At 42.9% G+C, this 17,598-nt stretch overlaps 1 protein-coding gene across 4 annotated transcripts in view; it reads left to right on the forward strand.

Moving 5' to 3' along the window:
- The window catches only part of PLD1 (phospholipase D1), a 242,839-nt gene that overhangs the window by 215,854 nt on the left and 9,387 nt on the right, over window positions 1–17,598 (forward strand). For all 4 annotated transcript variants that reach the window (XM_058661105.1, XM_058661104.1, XM_058661106.1 and 1 more), the window contains 2 exons: window positions 5,978–6,131; window positions 14,434–14,551. In XM_058661105.1, coding sequence (XP_058517088.1) covers window positions 5,978–6,131; window positions 14,434–14,551 — 272 coding nt within the window. The remainder of the gene's footprint in view (window positions 1–5,977; window positions 6,132–14,433; window positions 14,552–17,598) is intronic.

A 17,598-nucleotide genomic window follows, 5' to 3' on the forward strand; every position in this document is an offset into this window, starting at 1 on the left:
AACCGGCGCCCATATGGGATCCCAGGGCTTTCAAGGCGAGGACTTCAGCTGCTAGGCCACGCCGCCAGGCCCAACTTATGGGTAATTTTTATAACATGGCAAACTTATGCTAGAAGGTTTGGATCATGACGTAAGAAAAATGACCAATTAGTTATTCTCATTTTTTCCCCCTGGAGATTTGTTTTCTCACATTGAAGATCTCTTTTGTATATCGTTTTAATGACCTGTTGCCTCAGGTAGCCCTGCTGGTCATCAAATCTGTGACCAAATCCAGTTTTATAGTCTGTCTTAATTTTACTATTTTACCCAAAGTCACATTTGTTTTCATAAACAAAACCTGGCTATCTTTGAAGTAGAATTGAAGTCTTCTGTTAATTATGGGAAGTGACTGTGTATAACGCACCCTAACGTACAATAGAGAGATGCAAAGTTCCCGTGGGTCGGGGCTGCTGCCCTCCTAGCGGTTGGGGCTGCAGCGCAGACAGCCTCCCCTTCCTCCAATGTCAGAATCAGTGGGGTGGGTGTGGCTGCACTGCAACAAGTGGGTCCAGAGGCAATCAATGAATGGGCGGGGGTTTGGGGGGAACCAGGCAGAAGTTACCAACATGTCAAGCCTATCCTTTTAAATTTTTTTCTTTTTTAAGAAAAAAAAAAATCAGTTCTGCTCTTGAGTCCAAATGGACTTTATACTTTATAGCTAGTTTCCACCCATTTGCAAAGTTTCAGCTCCTACTACACATTTGCATCAATTTTAAAAATTTCTAATAGTAGAAATGTCAAAAACAAACACAAAACTTCCCAACGTCTAGGTCCCAGATCAACTGGACTAGTTCAGTTAGGTCAGGAAGAAACTACTTATTGGTGCACTGCTCCATTCTGGTACCCATAAGTCATCCGTCTTCTTAGTATCCATTTGAAGTTATATTGCAGGGGTCAGTATGATGGCTTAACTGGATAATCCTTTACCCTCTGGCGTCTGCATCCTGTATGGATGCTACTTTGTGTTCCAGCTGCTCCACTTCCCATCCAGCTCCCTGCTTATGGCCCAGCGAAGCAGTAGAGGGTGGCCCTAAGCCTTGGGACCTCCTGCCCATATGGGAGATGGGGAAGAAGCTCCTGGCTCCTGCCCTTGGATCAACTGAGCTCTGGTTATTGTGGCCACTTGGGGGAGTAAACCAGTGGATGCAAGATCTTTCTGTCTTTCCTTTTCTTTGTAAAAATCTGCCTTTCCAATAAAAATAAATAAATCTTTAAAAAATAAAAATCCTATACTGTAGGCACAATTAGGGTTCACTCTAAATTCTCTACTATTTATATAATTATCCAACTACCAGTCTGTCTAATATGTATTATCTACCTACCTATTTACCAATCTGCCCATCGCTTCATCCATCCAATGTACATGTGTATAGATTTTTAAATTCCCAGGTGAATCTAAAGCAATCAAGACTGAGACCAGCACCACCCACCCCCAGATCCCAGGACCTCTTAAAAATCTGCCTGTCCCACCCCAGGACCTCTTGAAAAACAGAAGTCCCCTTTCCTGGGGCAGCTCCCCTCAGAACTGCCTTTCCAACAGGGATGTGTTTTCTTCTTTCTAGGAGCCATTTAATTTACTTGAAAGGCAGGGTCACAGAGGAAGAGATGGAGAGACCAAGATCTTCCATCTACTGGGTCACTCCCCAAATGGCTGCAATGGCCAGGGCTGACCAGGTCAAAGTCAGGAGCCTGGAGCTCCTATTGGCTGCATTGAGGAGCAGCTGGAAGACAACCTGGTCTCCACATGGATGCTGGTATCACAGCAGTACCTTCATTCATTGCATCACAGTCCCCATGTGTTGGTTTCCTGTGATTGCTGGGACAAATGACCACAAATTTCCTGGCTCACGATGATAAAAGTTTGTTATCTGACATTTCTGCAGATTATAAATTCAGCATGGTCTCACCGGGATACAGTGAGGAGGCAGGGCATATGTGTTCCTGCATTTACAGGCAGGGCAGCTGCTTCTTCCATGGGTGAATCTGGGAGGAAGGATCCAGGGGGAAAAGCCAGTCTCCTTCCAGCATCTAGAAACAGCCCATTTTCCTTGTTTTCTAGCCCTCTTCCCCTGTCTTTGAAAGCCAGCAAGGCTACATCTCTGAAAAATCGTCAAGTTTCAGTCTGTTCTGGGACAGAGAGTTTTCTGGAACAGCCTTTGATATCCTTCATTTTTAAGTGCCCTTTTAATTGTTGCAGTGTAAGGTTAGCTGATTTGCAACATTAAGTACATTTCCATTTGCAGCCTCAATGCCCTGTGCTGCACAACAGAACATATCCTCAGGTGTCAGGGATTAGCATGTGGACATGCTTGGGGGTTTTACTCTATCACAGTGGGAGTCACAATTTCTTAAATAAGATATATCTCTAAAAAAGCAGTAACAATAAAGGCAAACACAGATAAGCCCAACTGCATTACAATTCAAAATGTATTAATTAAAAGAAGCTGTAAAGAATAAAAAGACAAATCACAATGAAACATGTTTAACACCTTTAGTTTTCAAAGTATATGACAAACTCATGAATAAAAAAAGACAACATCCCATGAAAAATGGCCAAGGCAAATGTACAGGAGCTTCATCAAAATGAACATTGCCAAGGTAGAAAAACCATAGACTCTTGGTGGAATTTACAGTGTGTTGTCCGAGCAGTTGGGAGCGTGTCAGGAGCCTGGATTCTTGGAGCAGTAAGCATCCCGCTCACCTTGAGATGATGTGTGCTGAGGGTTCCCCAGAACCAGAAGTTCAAGCTCAGTGACCTAATGGAATCTATCAGGTCTCAGTGGCCTAACAGGCTCTAATACCAGATAGGAAAAAATTTAAATGCTTGACCATGTTAGTGTTGGAAAAGCTTTCAAGCAATAGTGACCTCATTACTGCTGGTAGGAATATAGATTGGAAAGCACTTTAGAAAGTGTCCTGGCATTGGACAGGGTTGTAGCGTGCAGGGTTAGGGCTCTGCCGGGACATAAGCATCGTGTTTGGGTGTTGGTTCTCAGCACCCTGTTAGTGTGCTTGGGAAAGCAGTGATGGCTCCAGTGTTTGGGCCCCTGCACCCATCTTGGAGACCCAAATGGAATTCCAGGCTCCTAGCTTCATCCCATCCCAGGCCATTGCAAACATTTGGAGAGTGAACCAACAAATAGAAACTCTCTCTTACTCTGTTTCTGCCTCTCTGTAAATCTGCCTTTCAAAGAAATAAGTCGTTTTAAAAAAGAAAAACCATATTATTCTGGTATTACCTACTAAAGTTACCCACCCTGAAGTTCATCACCTACTACTGTGTACACAGCATCAATATATTCTCTCATGTGGTCACTGGGGTAGGATGTTGGAATAGCAGTTAAGATGTCTACTTAGGATACCCCACATTCCCAGATCAGAGCATTAAGTTCAAATCCGAGCATCACTTCCAATGTCAGCTGCCAGCCAGTGTGCACCCCAGTAGCCAGCAAATGATTATTCTAGCACCTGCGACCCTGCCACCCAAATGGGAGACCCAGACTGAATTTCTGGCTTCTGTTTGGCCCCACTGTTCTGAGTACCAGAGGAGTGAGCTAGCAATTGAAATATCTCTCTCTCTCTCTTTCTCTCTCTCTCTCTCTCTCATTTCAAATAACTTTTAAAAAATGCAAACCTTTTCAAAAAGCTTGTGGAACATACTAATTCTGAAGCAACTGAACATTAATTTAAAAGATTTTATCACCAAAATGTCCTTTTTCACGAACTTTTTGAAATGCCCTTGTATGTCACCGTGTGAAAGAGAATTGCACATCACAGCGAAATTCTGGAAACAATGTAGACATCCATCAGCAGAATGATGAAATAAATCCCTCGTATGTTCATTCAAGGAAAATAAGTGCATTTCTGTGTGTAGATAAATCCCAGAATCATGATACACAAGAAAAGAAAGAAAGAAATCCCAAAGGATCACCTACTCCATGATTCTTTTTCTGTAAATTAAGAAGTCAAAAGTAAGCTGTTTAGGAAAACAGCAAAGCAGGAAGAACATAAAGCCCAACATTGAGTCTCCTTTTTGGGAAGGAGGGGTGTGCCTGGGGAGGTGCAGGATCCCCGCCCCCCCGGGAGGCTGTGCTGCTCAGGTGTCCGGCCTGGGCCATAAACCCTGTGACTTTGGACTCCGGGTCCTGTGTAATTACACTTTGTCCTGGAAGTGGGAGAGCCACATCCTCTTTTGTCCCTGAGAATTGGAGGAATATTTTCCTCCTCTCTGGAGTGGAGGGATCCCTGCTTTGATGGGAAGAGGTTGAGGAACTGTCAACAGGTCCTTTGAACACTGCCTGATCTCATAGCTCCCCGCCCCTCCACCCCCACAGCGCCCTCTGCAGGACTGGGGGAGTAATGAAGTCTCCAAGCAACACAGAGGAAACTCATTCCTGGGGTCCTTACACACGTGTGTCCAGGAGATTAAGCCAGAAAGGAGGTGTCTTTGATGCAAATGATATATTTCAACAAATTGTCTTTTCCTACCACAAGTGCTTTCTGGTCCAGATACTCTAAAATGCAGAAGTATTTGTTGCTAATGCCAATCACAATAAACATTTGTGGAGAAGTTTATACATTATTAAGTGCTTGCACATGGTGTTACTTAAGGCACAGCTCCCTCTCACCCCCAAGGGCCTTTCTTATTCTGATTTTAAAAAGATCAAACTAAAGCTGAGACCATTAAATGACTCGTCCAAATGAGTACTTGGCCAATGCCACATCGAAAGATACGGCTACAGATTTTATAGCTTCATGAACATGTTTGTGTTCTGGTAAAGGATGGTTTGTTGCTTACAAAGTGAAGTGGTTCACAAGTTTCCACCTTCTGCCACTCCAGTGGTGCTCCCCAGCTTTCTGTGGAGTGCTCCTTCTTCTGTCAGCCAGTGCTCCATGCTCACAGATACCGGAGGTTGGTGTATTAACTGGGTGCCAATGTTAGGAAAGGGCGGCTTTGGCGACACCGAATCCTGCCTGCTGGCCGGGCTCATGCGTGGCTGCATGCCTGGCCACTTCTGCAGTGCATAGGAGACCCTGAAGATTGAAAAGCATGAATCCACCATGATGGAGACAGAAAACCTGAGCAGTTTTCTAAATCATCAGCTGAGAACCGCGCTAAAGCTCCTATTGAACCCTAGGTTAAGATGTTTGCCCCTTCCAAGTGCAAGCCCATGTTCTCAGGATTTACAGGTGGGCTGAGGGGAGGTTGCCACAGATGCTGGTGGCAAGCCTTGACCCAGATGAGCAAGGACATATCCCGAGCTGCTGTGATGGGCTCTCTTGAGATGAGACTGCTTGTTGTAAAAGTTGATTGGGATACTTGTTTGAGTCAAAGTCCAGAGAGCCTGATTGTTAAATGCTTGCTGGTTACATGAGAATCCTTTGTGCCATAAGGTGGAAAACTCAACTAGAAGTAGGCGAAACAATAAAGAAAGTATTTTGCCTCCTTTAGCAAAAAGTGAGACATCTTACAACTGCCTAGTTGGGTGGCTTTAGACCCAGGCTCTCTTGTTTCTGCTCTGCTGTCCCTAGCGTTTCTGCCTGTGCCCTCATGATTGCAGAGTGGCTCTTAATCATGCCCCTTATCCCACAAGTCCACATATCCAAATGCTGAGACAGTTCCGTTTCTTGTGTTCCTGCAAAAAAAAAAGGAAAAACTTCCTTGTAAGTGCCTAGGAGGCTTTGCATCATGTCACATTGGCTAAAACCCCAAGCGTCCTTCTGAGCCAATCATCAACAAAAATAATGCAGTTGCCATGGTAAGTTCATCCTGCCCATAATCCCCCCCCCCCCGGATGAGGGAGGCCCCTGCCTCCCTAAAGCACATCTTAGTAACCTGAAGAAAAGCAGGGTTATTCTTAGCACAGCAGAATCCAGAGAAGAGGAAGTCAGCAGTGTGGACACCCCCAAGAAGGTTGTTTCTCTCCTGTCCTTACAGGCTCAGCCAACATAAATGACCGAAGCATGCTGGGGAAGCGGGACAGTGAAATGGCTGTCATCGTCCAGGACACCGAGACGATGCCTTCTGTCATGGATGGGGAAGAGTACCAGGCCGGCTGCTTTGCACTTGGCCTTCGGCTGCAATGCTTCAGGTAGGCCTGCTCTGCCAAGTGGAATTTTGTACACAGGCTGCTGCCCTGAGCACACGCCTGCATTCAACGTTCTTCTTGAAATGGGGTCTCTCTGGGGAAGGTGTATATACCAGTAATGTGCAAAATGCCAGGGTTTATTTTCATAGTCAGCACCATTTGAATGTATAATCTGGAAAGCAATAATTAAAATATATTAAGTTGGGACCAGTGTTGTGGTACCTAAAGTTAAATCACAGTCTGCGGTGCCAGCATCCACATGGGCTCCACAGAGTTCCAGATGCTCCACTTTCTGTTTAGCTCACTGCTGTGGCCTCAGAAGGCAGCAGAAGGTAGCCCAAGACTTGGGCCCTTGCACCTACATGGAGACCCAGAGGCTCCTGGCTTCTGACTTGGCAGCTACGTAGGAAGTGAACCAGCAGCTGAAAGATCTCTTTCTCTCACTCCATCTTTCTCTCTGTATAAAGCTCTGACTCCTCCATAGATAAATGCATTAAAATATGTCTATACATACAGATATAAATATTGGAATATAAAGATATGAAAACTTACCAAAGGAGTTTGCCAGTGATGACTCGTGTCTCACACAGGTGTGGGAACTTTAGTTCTCAGGTGTGGGATGAGTCTCAAAATGGAAGATGCTTTGTCTTCAGCAAGAAAATAGGAATGTTAAACAAGTTGTTGACCAGAGGACTAGCTGGGCTAGAAAGCAAGAATTATGCAGTCCTCATGAGGCCTTCATTCAATGAGCCGTTACTGAGGATCCTGCCAGGCTGAGCTGTAACTGCCGCCAGCAACTGTAGTCCATCTTTCTCAGTAGGTGATCCTTCTAGCACCTTCCAGGCCATGTCACAGTTCTCTTTGCCTTATAGTCCAATGGCTGCTTCTAGCGCAAGTGAGCTATGTGTCAAATGCTTGTTCCTAACAGGCCACTCGGCACGCACTGCTCGTGTCACTTGATGGAGACGCTGCCTGACTGCTGTCTGTGGAATGCCCTGACCCGTCTCCCGTCTCTAGATCTTTGCAGGGAATTCACAGTCTGACTCTTCTAGAACTGTATTGGTTACGCTGTGATTTCAGGGTGAGATGCAGAAAGGGTCACTGACATGACATGGCTAAAGATGGTGCCTTATGTTGCAAGAGACTTCAGAAAGCTCATGGAAAATGAAACCCCCCCAAAAAATATTTTGTTGCAACAACAACAACAACAAAAAAAAAACCACGTGATATCCATGTATAGTTTTTTGCATAATGTTCATTTTCTGTAGTCTTTTTGAAAACCTTTTGTTTTATTTTTGAAAACCTTTTGTGAAGTGAGGATCTGTGTCAGGTCTTTTCATCTCTATGGATGACTTTCAAATTTTTCCCCCACCATGACCGATTTACCATTTTCTGCAACTTGCTGGAGCCCCATGCATTTGTGGCAGGGCACTGCACTGTAGCACTGCTCAGTTGATCCTCACCGGCAGACAGGCCCAGATGGAACTCTTCGCCGCTGCCCGTGCTCCCACTCCACACCGTGTCCTCCCAGGCCCACAGAGGTTTGGGATTCCAGAGGTGCTCCCCATGCTGCTGCCCTTCCCAGGAAGCCCAAGAAGCCCAGCCCTCACAAAGCCATCAGGATTCCCTGCATCTTTCCCTGCTATATTTATTACAGCTGTGCAGCTAACAGGAACGTATTTTGTTCCGTAGTAGAGAATTTAAAGTTAATAGCTTGCTGATCCACTTACAGATGGCCTACTGCAGCCTATGCACAAAAACAAATATTTCCTTTTGTAAAGTGAGGATATATGTCAAGTCTTTTTGCTTCTGTAAAAACTACTCTTTTTTAAAGTGGTGGGCTGCTTTATAAAGTTTTAAATGTCTGATCATTATAAAGCATTCTAATACACAACATATTTTCATTGTGGTTAGATTCATCTATACCACCACCCAGTGCTAATAATTTCAGCATTTGAAACTTGCGATTCCATTATTCTATTTGCTTCTATACACAGGCATGCTTGATATTAAAATAAGAATATTTCAAGTCCTATAATATCTATTTAAATAATGTCTTATACATTTTTCTGTTAGTAAGCATTCAGTAACATTTTAATGGTTATGTCATATTTCACAGAGGACATTTCAGAATGTTCATGGACAATGCAATTCAAAGAGTGTACATTTTCTCTGCCTGTTTGGAGGACTTACATGTGTCTACCCTCATTCCTTTAACATCTTGTTATTTGGCAGATCTGTGGCTTACCTAAAGCAGTATTTGTGTCTGTAACTCACCTTCTTGTTGCCCTAGCTCAGGAAGATTTTGGCCCTCTGACTGTTATGCTTTAGAGGCCTCTTGCCTTCTGTCTTTACTGACTTGTACCATTTGAGTTGACCTTCACCAACTTGCTAGGCTTCAAATGGGAGTTTCATCATTTTGATTTTCAAGAAATGTTAAATACACTTGTCATGTGTAATAATTCTTTTGTAAATTGACTCACTTATTCACCTCCTTAGCTTATTATGTCGGGGGCCTTATTCTCTTCCCATTTTATTATGAATACATAGCATTCCATGTTCTCTGTCACATGTGTTGCAAATCCGGCTGGTCAGTTGCCTTTTAATCATGGAGCATAAAGGAGAATTTTTAAATTGTTTTAAAATGATTTGCTTGGGGCCCAACGGCATGGCCTAATGGCTAAAGTCCTCACCCTGAACGCTCCAGGATCCCATATGGGCGCCTGTTCTGATCCCGGAAGCTCCACTTCCCATCCAGCTCCCTGCTTGTGGTCTGGGAAAGCAGTCGAGGACGGCCCAAAGCTCTGGATTCCTGCACCCGTGTGGGAGACCTGGAGGAGGTTCCTGGCTCCTGGCTTCGGATCGGTGCAGCACCGGCCGTTGCAGTCACTTGGGGAGTGAATCATTGGACGGGGGATCTTCCTCTCTTTCTCTCCTCCTCTATATATATCCGCCTTTCTAATAAAAATAAAATAAATCTTTAAAAAAAATGTTTTTAAAGTTTAAAAAAAAATAAAATGATTTGCTTGAAAGTCAGTATTAAAGGTCAGGAAGGTAGAAGGGAGAGAAAAAGAGAAGGAAAGAAAGAGGAAGATCTTCCATTTGTTGGTTCACTCCCTAAATGGCAGCAGTGGCTGAGGCTGGGCCAGAAAATCCATCCTGTTCTCTCATTGTTGGTGCAGGGGCCATCTTGCACGGCTTTCCTAGGCCCATGAGCAGGCTTCTGCATGGGAGGTGGAACAGCCACAACATAGCAGACACTCCCATGGGGAAGCTGGCACCACAGGTCGCAGCGTGATGTGCTACACCACAGTGCTGTCCACATGAAAATCCTTACATTTCTGTTTGTCAAATCTTTCAAAGTATTTTTGTTTTTTCCCCCTTTCCCATAGGCTTAGTATAGCTTCCTCAGTCACTTTCAAATATTTATTTGTATTTCCTAATATTTATTAGCTTTTTGCTTTTTTGCATTTAACATCTGGAGTTTATTGTTAGGTAAGAAATAAAGGCTCCTTTTCCTTTTTGAAGATTTATTTTGTTTGGAATGAAGATTTACAGACAAAAGGAGAGACGCAGTGAGTGATATTCCATCTACTAGTTCACCTTCTCCAGCCAAATTGTTGCAACAACTAGAGCTGGGCCTGTCTAAGCCAAGAACCTGGAGTTTCTTCCAGGTCTGCTATGTGGATGCAGGGATCAATGACTTGGGCCATCTTCCGCTGCTTTTCCAGGTACATTAGCAGGGAGCCGGATCAGAAGTGAATTAGCCAGGACTTGAACCAGCACCCATGTGGGATGCTGGCACTGCAGGCAGAGGCTTAACATACTACACCCCAGCACCAGCCTCAGGGAGCTCTAACGTTTGCCCCCAGGTAATTCACTAATTCAGAACTGTGGGGCATGCTGTGCTGCTGATGTCTGTGAAATGTTGAGCACCCCTGTGCTAACCACACTGCCCTGTGTCTGCCTCTTCTGCTGTGCTCTGTTGTGTGACATGGAAGGTTTGATTACTTGCTTGCTAGCATGTATCACTTCTCTTGTGGCTGCGCATTCTCGCTCTGCTTTGGGGATGCCACTTCCCCAAAGGAGTATGATTTTCCAGGGTAGTTTTGTCTAGTCTTCACAATTCATCTTCCATATAAGCTTGAGATTTCTTTATCCAGGTTCCCTTACATCCTTTTTTTGTTGATGAAATTGGGATTATAGCAGATGAATAGATTGATATAAAAAGAATCGAGTCTTTCAGTTGAAAAACACACACAGTGTGCCTTTAATATATTTCAGGGTTTTTGTTGTTGTTGTTGTTGTTGTTGTTTGTAAATCATTACTGGGAGAGGGCTATTTTTAGTAAATCACTTTCTGTTATGCTGATCCTGTACATTTCACGCCCAGCTGATTCCAAGTATTTTCTTTTCCTGGCAAGTTTCAAACTGTGTCCGAGAGGCATTTGTTCTTGAACAGCTATTTTCATTCTGCCCCGATGGCGAACACAGATGATTTATTAAAAAGCACCACAAAAACCATGTGTCAATTTTAGCCTCTTTTTATTAGGAAATGTTCCAAAGACAAATATTGTGGCCCAGAGCGCAGCCATTTTCTCACTTGAAAATGCAGCTTCAATCCATTTTCCATCTGGGCCATCTTTGAATAGAAATGGAAACACACCTTTCAATGTGAAATCAATTCTGAAAAGACGGGATCGGCCATCAGAGTACTGTGCTGAATGTCATAGCGCCGAGCTGAGCAGTTCATTAAGTCCTAGAAAATGATCCAAACTTCACAAATATAACCGCCCTCAACAGAAGCTATTTTCCATGCATGTTGATTTCAGAATCATTTATAGCAGTAGATGTGAGGAACGAAAGGATATAGGAGCATCTGTTTTACAGTTTCACTGCCTTCCCCCTGTGATATATAAACAACTAAATAATGGCCATTATACACATCCAAATAAAACCAAACCATTTCTCTCTTTAGCCTAAGCCCTCAAAATAATAGAATACTGACTATTGTTTTTACTGTACAACTTTAAGAATAAATGTGTTATGTTGAAAATATCATTAGGCAAAATGACATATTGCTAAACGTGGCATGTTGTAAGCTTATTTAAATGCTTCTGTGAAAAAGACACTAGCTGATAACTTGGTGGGCACGTGGTTCCATCTCTTGTTCTAACTATTTAAAATTGTTATTTAAGAGGCAGAGAGAGTGACAGAGACAGAGAGTATTTTCATCCGCTGGGTTGGTGATGGCGACTCATTCCAGGTCTTCCATATGCATGGCCAAAGCTCGGTTGTTTGAGTCATCAGTGCTGCCCCTGGGGTATGTGTCAGCAGGAGAATGGCGTCAGGAGCCAGGGCTGGGACTCCCCTGTGGGATGCAGGCCTCCTCAGCAGCATCTGAACCCCTAGACCGAATGCTCCTCTCTCTCTCTCTTCTGATTTTAAAACAGAGGCACAGAAATGCTCTATGCTTATTTTTAGTTCCCGAGCCCAGGCCCAAATGAAGAGTATTGCTTTAAACTGTCGTAAAATGAATTACCTTTTTCACATTTGGTACAGTATGGCTTTGGGTTGCAATTTGCATTCAACCTCTACATGAAAACATCATCTCTTAGTGTGTGATTTTTTTTCTTCAAATTACGCACATATTGTCCGAAGGAAACGTTGAAGTAGAAGAGGATTTTTGAGGTCCTAAAACTGAAGAATCCCAAGAAGTCAGGGTGTCAGATCTATTTATGAGCAGAACTTTTCTAAAACCAATAAAAGACAGACTAAAATGGAAATGAACTCCCCATTTGTCCTGAAAAAAAAAAAAGGAACATTTTCAGAAGTTGATGTTAGAAATCACAAGAACATTCGTGATTAACAGTGGGTATGGCACAACCTTTCTTGGGGTAATCTTGTGTATTCTTTGGCCTAGGAATTTTATTCTACAATTTCTTCTGATTACTACAGAAATTCACGAAAGTTATATGTGATGAATAAATTATGTTCACTGGAGCATTATTCGTAATAATGAAAGATTGGAAACTACCCAGAAATTCATAGTAAGAGAACTGCTTAGAAAAATTCACATTGATTGGAAGCACCAAACTCATTAAAATGATTATGTAAATCTCCATTTGTCTGAACAAAGAGAGGGCCACATTCTAATAACCTCCCCGTGATCAATCCTCGCCTGGGTTTGACTCAGATCTCCGCTACTTGCTTCCTGCTGGGGTTTCAGGACCCCACATCCTCTGGCTTCCCTCCAGCCTTGCCAGTCGCGCCTCCTCTCCATCACAGCTGGGGTGGACCAAGTCCTCTTTGTGGCAACTCACCCCTTTGATGAACATGGGGAAAAAGCACACAGTTTCATGAGCTTACGTGTGATTCCTCAGTTTATACTCACCGTCAAGCCTTCTCTGCCAAACCCTCGCCTGTTTTTCCAGTGGCCTACTCAGTTCTGCCACTTAGATATTTACCAGATGTCTCCCCAAGTTCAAAGCTGAATTCCTGTTCATCTCCCACAGAACCAGCTCAGTTCAGGGCAACTAGAATCTTCTTGCTGCTCAAGAGCACATAGCCTTTCTGTCATCATGAGCCTCCTTTTTTGCTCAGAACCTACATCTTCTCTCAACAAAACCTGCTGGCTCTGTTTTCATCCCCACCAACACACTGGCCCAAGCAACTGGCAGAGCTCACCTGGCTTACTGCAGTAGCTCCAAACTGGCCTTGCTGTTTGAACCCTGGCCCCTGTAGTCCTGCCCCCACACAGCAGTCATATGTTAATACATCCGTCCGATCCTTTTCCTTCTCTGCCTTGGTGTCTGCAGTGAGTCTCCCTTTTACTGAATGCCAAAGCCAGTGTTCCAATCAGGCCTAGGGTCCCGTTGCTTTTGCCAGGGAGCACAGGCCATTGTTGGAATTCTTTGAACCAACAAGGCACATGAGAAAAGGACTGGACTCAGTGTGTTCTAGTTCAATTCCTCATGTATGTCTCCAAACCTTAGTTCCCGATTTATTAAGTGGGGATCATTTGTCTCTTCTACTTGACAAGATTTAAAGTAGAAATGGTATTTATCCCATATCCCTCCAGAAGTACTAACATTACCTGCAGTTTAAAACATCATTTCTAAAGCTTGTGTTGCTCTGCTCAAGAATTTCCAGTTACTTTCGATTCTTTGTTTACATAAAGCCAATTCAGGTAGCGTCTTATTTGTGGCTTCCTGTACATCAGGTATTCTGGGGGTATAAGAACAACCCAGTCCTGGTCTCCCCAAGAATCTGCATTGTACGAATGGGAACTAGGTCTGTTACATACAAAATACTGTAGAAGCTCTGGCAAAGACAGTACATACGCGAAGTATAGAAGGTGAACCAAGGAAGAATGCTCAGATCTCCAAGGGAGCCATGGGAGACGAAACCAGGGGAGCCAGTGAAACTCTTAGGGAATTCATCCTGTGCCGAATCCTAAGGCAGGAAGTAGGTTCAGATGAATGGTTGAGGGAAGGAAAAAAAAATCTCCCTGACCACACCCATCCCATGCTGTTAGAGCGTAGCCTGCGTGTACCAAAATTGTTATGAAAACCTTCGAAACAGGGTTATTTCTTCATTTTTGGACTCACCCACCAAATATAACTCTACCCTCAGAGGTCACCTGCCTTCCTTACTCAGGTCTGTTCTGCAGAATTCAGCACAGTTCTTGGCCCAAGAGATGGAAGAGCACAGGGAAGCAAGGCAGGTGAGCATGAGGGAAGGAAGGAGGACAGAAGGCATGCAGGCAGGCCAGACTTGGGAGTCACTTGGCCCCAGCTGGAGTCTGAGCTGCGTTACTAACCTCACAGGACCTAGAACACCTTATTCTATCTGTTCCTTTATCTGTAAAATAACAATAGTAGGAGGGTTTTGCGGGGGTTTTTGTTGCTGCTGTTGTATTTTTTTTTCATGATGTGATTGAGGCTTTAGTGAGATAATCCTTGGAAAGACTGAACATATTTCTGGGCACTTGTTTTGAGTGTAATTCTATGCTCCACACCAATTACAAGGGTACTCTTGGAACAAAATTGGTCTTTCTGTCCAGCAGTTATTAAGACCATGCAATTATCAAAGCCGCTTAGGTATGGTTTTTTTTTCTTTCATTTTATCACTTTGGATACACATTATGTATTATGCATTTTACTTAGTTTTCTTGGCTCTCCTTGATTTCCTTAAAAAAAAAAAAAGACATTTGAGGCTGGCTGAATTATGGTTAACAGCAAGAAACAAGGTGGGCTGCAAACCTCTTTGTGTGCACCACTCAACTCGTGGCACTTGTGTTTCAGGCTTGTCCTGGGCTATCTCTCCGATCCTTCAGAGGACATCCAGGATCCAGTGAGTGACAGATTCTTCAAGGAGGTGTGGGTCTCAACAGCAGCACGGAATGCTACAATTTATGATAAGGTGAGCTTCATGTTTCACCTCCCCCTTTTAAGTTGAATTTCATCAGAAAATGCACATCAGTATTTCTGCCTTTGGTGGATACAGAAAATTCTTCATGAATATCAAGGAACCAATATACCTCCAGGTAATAAAGATGGCCTCTCTGCAGGTATTGGGCAGCCAGGTGGCAAAAAACATGATGTGTGACAGTAAGAAGGGGAACAGTGGTGTTTTGACCTCTCGTGTGATGCAGGAATCTCATCCTGTGCATCCCCCGCTAAGTGTTACCCAGCTTCCTAATGTGTCAGTGGCAAACAGAAGAGGCAAATGGAATCAGTGACTCAGACCTGCATCCGCTCCCACAATTCTGCTTGCATGTGACATAGCTGTGCGTATAGTGGATAGATTTCTTTGTCTCCTTTTCTCCCTGAACATTGAAAGAGATGGCCCCTAGCATGGTTATGAGAATTAATAATAACTACCTTCATGCTCATAGTCCATAGTAAATCGTTTCCATCTTGTAATTTATGTTTGTAAGAATGAGACATGTCCTGTTTTGGACATTTCTAACTTTAGACAAGTCTTTCAAAACAGCTCCTTTTGTCTGGTCCGAGCCTGGCTCCACCTCTGGACCCCCGCCCTCCCTCGCAATGACCATCGGGATCACTTCGAAAACCCCTCACAGCAAACAATCATACAAACTAAAAAAAACCTAAAATAAATAGACAAATAACAGAAAGTAGAGCTTGAAATCTGACAGGAAAGAGCTGGCGTGGATTGGCTCATGCCTTACTGGGTGGGACACAAAGATTAGTCACTCCTCACCATGGTGTTGAGGATTTTCCTGCACACCCCCCCCAAAAAAAATGTGTTCTGCACCTTAAATGTCGACAAATATCTTGTTAGAGTTACAAGCCAGTCTAGATTATCCTAAAATCTGCCAAGATCAGCAAAATTATACTTCAACACAACAAATGGCTAAATACTAAAATAAAATAGACACGAGACAGCTGAATGGTACCTTATAGCCATTTTAAGGTATATAGCAGCCGGTCCTGAATATAAACTAAAATTGAAATGTCAATGAGCTAATCATAGGTTGTGGTTAGGACTTGCTTTTTTTTTTTTTTTAACATACTGGTTACTCAAAACCATGTCAATTCCATAATATTGCAAATTGCTGTTGATGTTATATTGGGACTCTTAATTGACTGGGATGATATTCTACCAGCTCTAACTTCGGACCAGAAATGATCTCCCCAAGAAACTGTTCAACCCATCTGGACAATAAGTTTCTGGACTCTGTGCTTGGTATATGTTTGCGAGGAAAGAATCTTGATTGAATTTGAACTGTAATACTGCATCAAGGTGGAGGAATCCACCAGGGGGGAGGGGAGGGGGAGGGATGGGGGGATTCCCAGAGCCTATGAAACGTCACATAATGCAAAATAATTAATAAAAAAAACAGCTCCTTTTGGTACATATCAAATGTAACTTCAGATGAATTATACCGGTCGTATTTGTTACATTTGTAACAAATGTACAAAACTCAAGAGCTGCATACCTGAGGATGGTGAAGCCAGCTTCTCACTGTGGAAGATATTCCAGCCAGGGTTTGTGGATGCTCTACAAGAAACTGGGCCAAAGAGTGTTCTCCGTGTGACTTCCAGGGTCCCTTCAAGCATGGCGACTTTCCCTTTGTTTATGAAACATCGCAAGTCCTCATTTCACATTGAGGACTCGAGATCCTGATCAAATAGGTCACATACACGGGCTGTCTTAAAGTGAGATTTTAGAAATGCACTTCACAGCTTGGCTATAAAGGACATTTTTGAGAAAATAGGATAAATTTAAATGTGAGTGATATCCTGAATAATGCGTGGAGTTAATTTTCTTAAGTTTGAGAATGGTGGTGTTGTTTCATAGGCAAATGTCCTTGCATGATATATGATGAAATATTCTGGAATGAAGTGTTATAATATCTGAAAGTCATGTTCAAATAGTCAAAGATTATATATTAGCACTCAGTAACTCTAAGTAAAGGTAGGAATATGAGCATCTTTCTAAACAATAAGAAGAAACATAACCTGCAGTTTTCCTGAAGTTCACAAATGATTATTAGCCAAAGTGGCAAGCTTATTCTTGAGTAATGGGTGAAATTACTTTATCCTGGGCTTCATGGCCCTTGGACATCCAAATTTGAAAATCTAACTGTCTTCGTGTTTGCCTTAATTTAAGATGATATGATGTTATGTATAACATATTATGTTATGTATGTTATATGTTGTGTATAAACCAAAATTGAAATGTCAATGAGGTGGTCACAGAAGGTGGTTAAGAACTTACATTTACTCTTAACATATTGGTTACTCATTACTATGTCAATTAATTCCACAATGATGGAAATTTTTGCTGATGGTATGTTGGAGCTTTTAATTGATCGGGATGATACTCTGCTGGCTCTGTTTTCAGACCAGAGAGGGTATACCTAAGAAGCCGTTGAACTTGACTGGACAATAAGATGCTGGACTCTGTTTGGTATATGCTTGCAATGGGGGATTCTCAACTGAACTTGAACTATGGTTATGCAACAAGGTGGAGGAATCCACCATGGTGGGAGGGTTTGGGGAGGGGTGGGGAGAATCCAAGTACTATGAAACTGTGTCACATAATACAATGTAATTAATGAATTAATAATAATAATAAAAAAGAAAATCTAGCTGTCTTTTTTTTCTTAGATTTTGAAACTTTATCTGTTTATTAAAACTTGTGCATTCCAATCATCAAAATCATTTGAACAAATAGAACACTCTCATTAAAATGCTTTGTACTGCCTGCAGGACACCTCGTGCTGGCTTGCTTTTCCTCTAGATTCCGTTGTCATCCCACCCAGCATTTTCCGTTACCAGCATTGCTGTCTTCCACTTTCCTGCCAGACACAGGGAGATGGGAAGGCAGGCATACCCTTCATGGTCAGTTCTCCACTCTTAGATGTAAATGGGCAGCATGATAATTTAAACTTGACCCAACCTCTTCTGCATCTTACAAAGTTAAACAGATGAGAGAAG

Source organism: Ochotona princeps, chromosome 3 (genome assembly GCF_030435755.1).
Source record: "Ochotona princeps isolate mOchPri1 chromosome 3, mOchPri1.hap1, whole genome shotgun sequence".
Lineage (NCBI taxonomy): Eukaryota > Metazoa > Chordata > Mammalia > Lagomorpha > Ochotonidae > Ochotona > Ochotona princeps.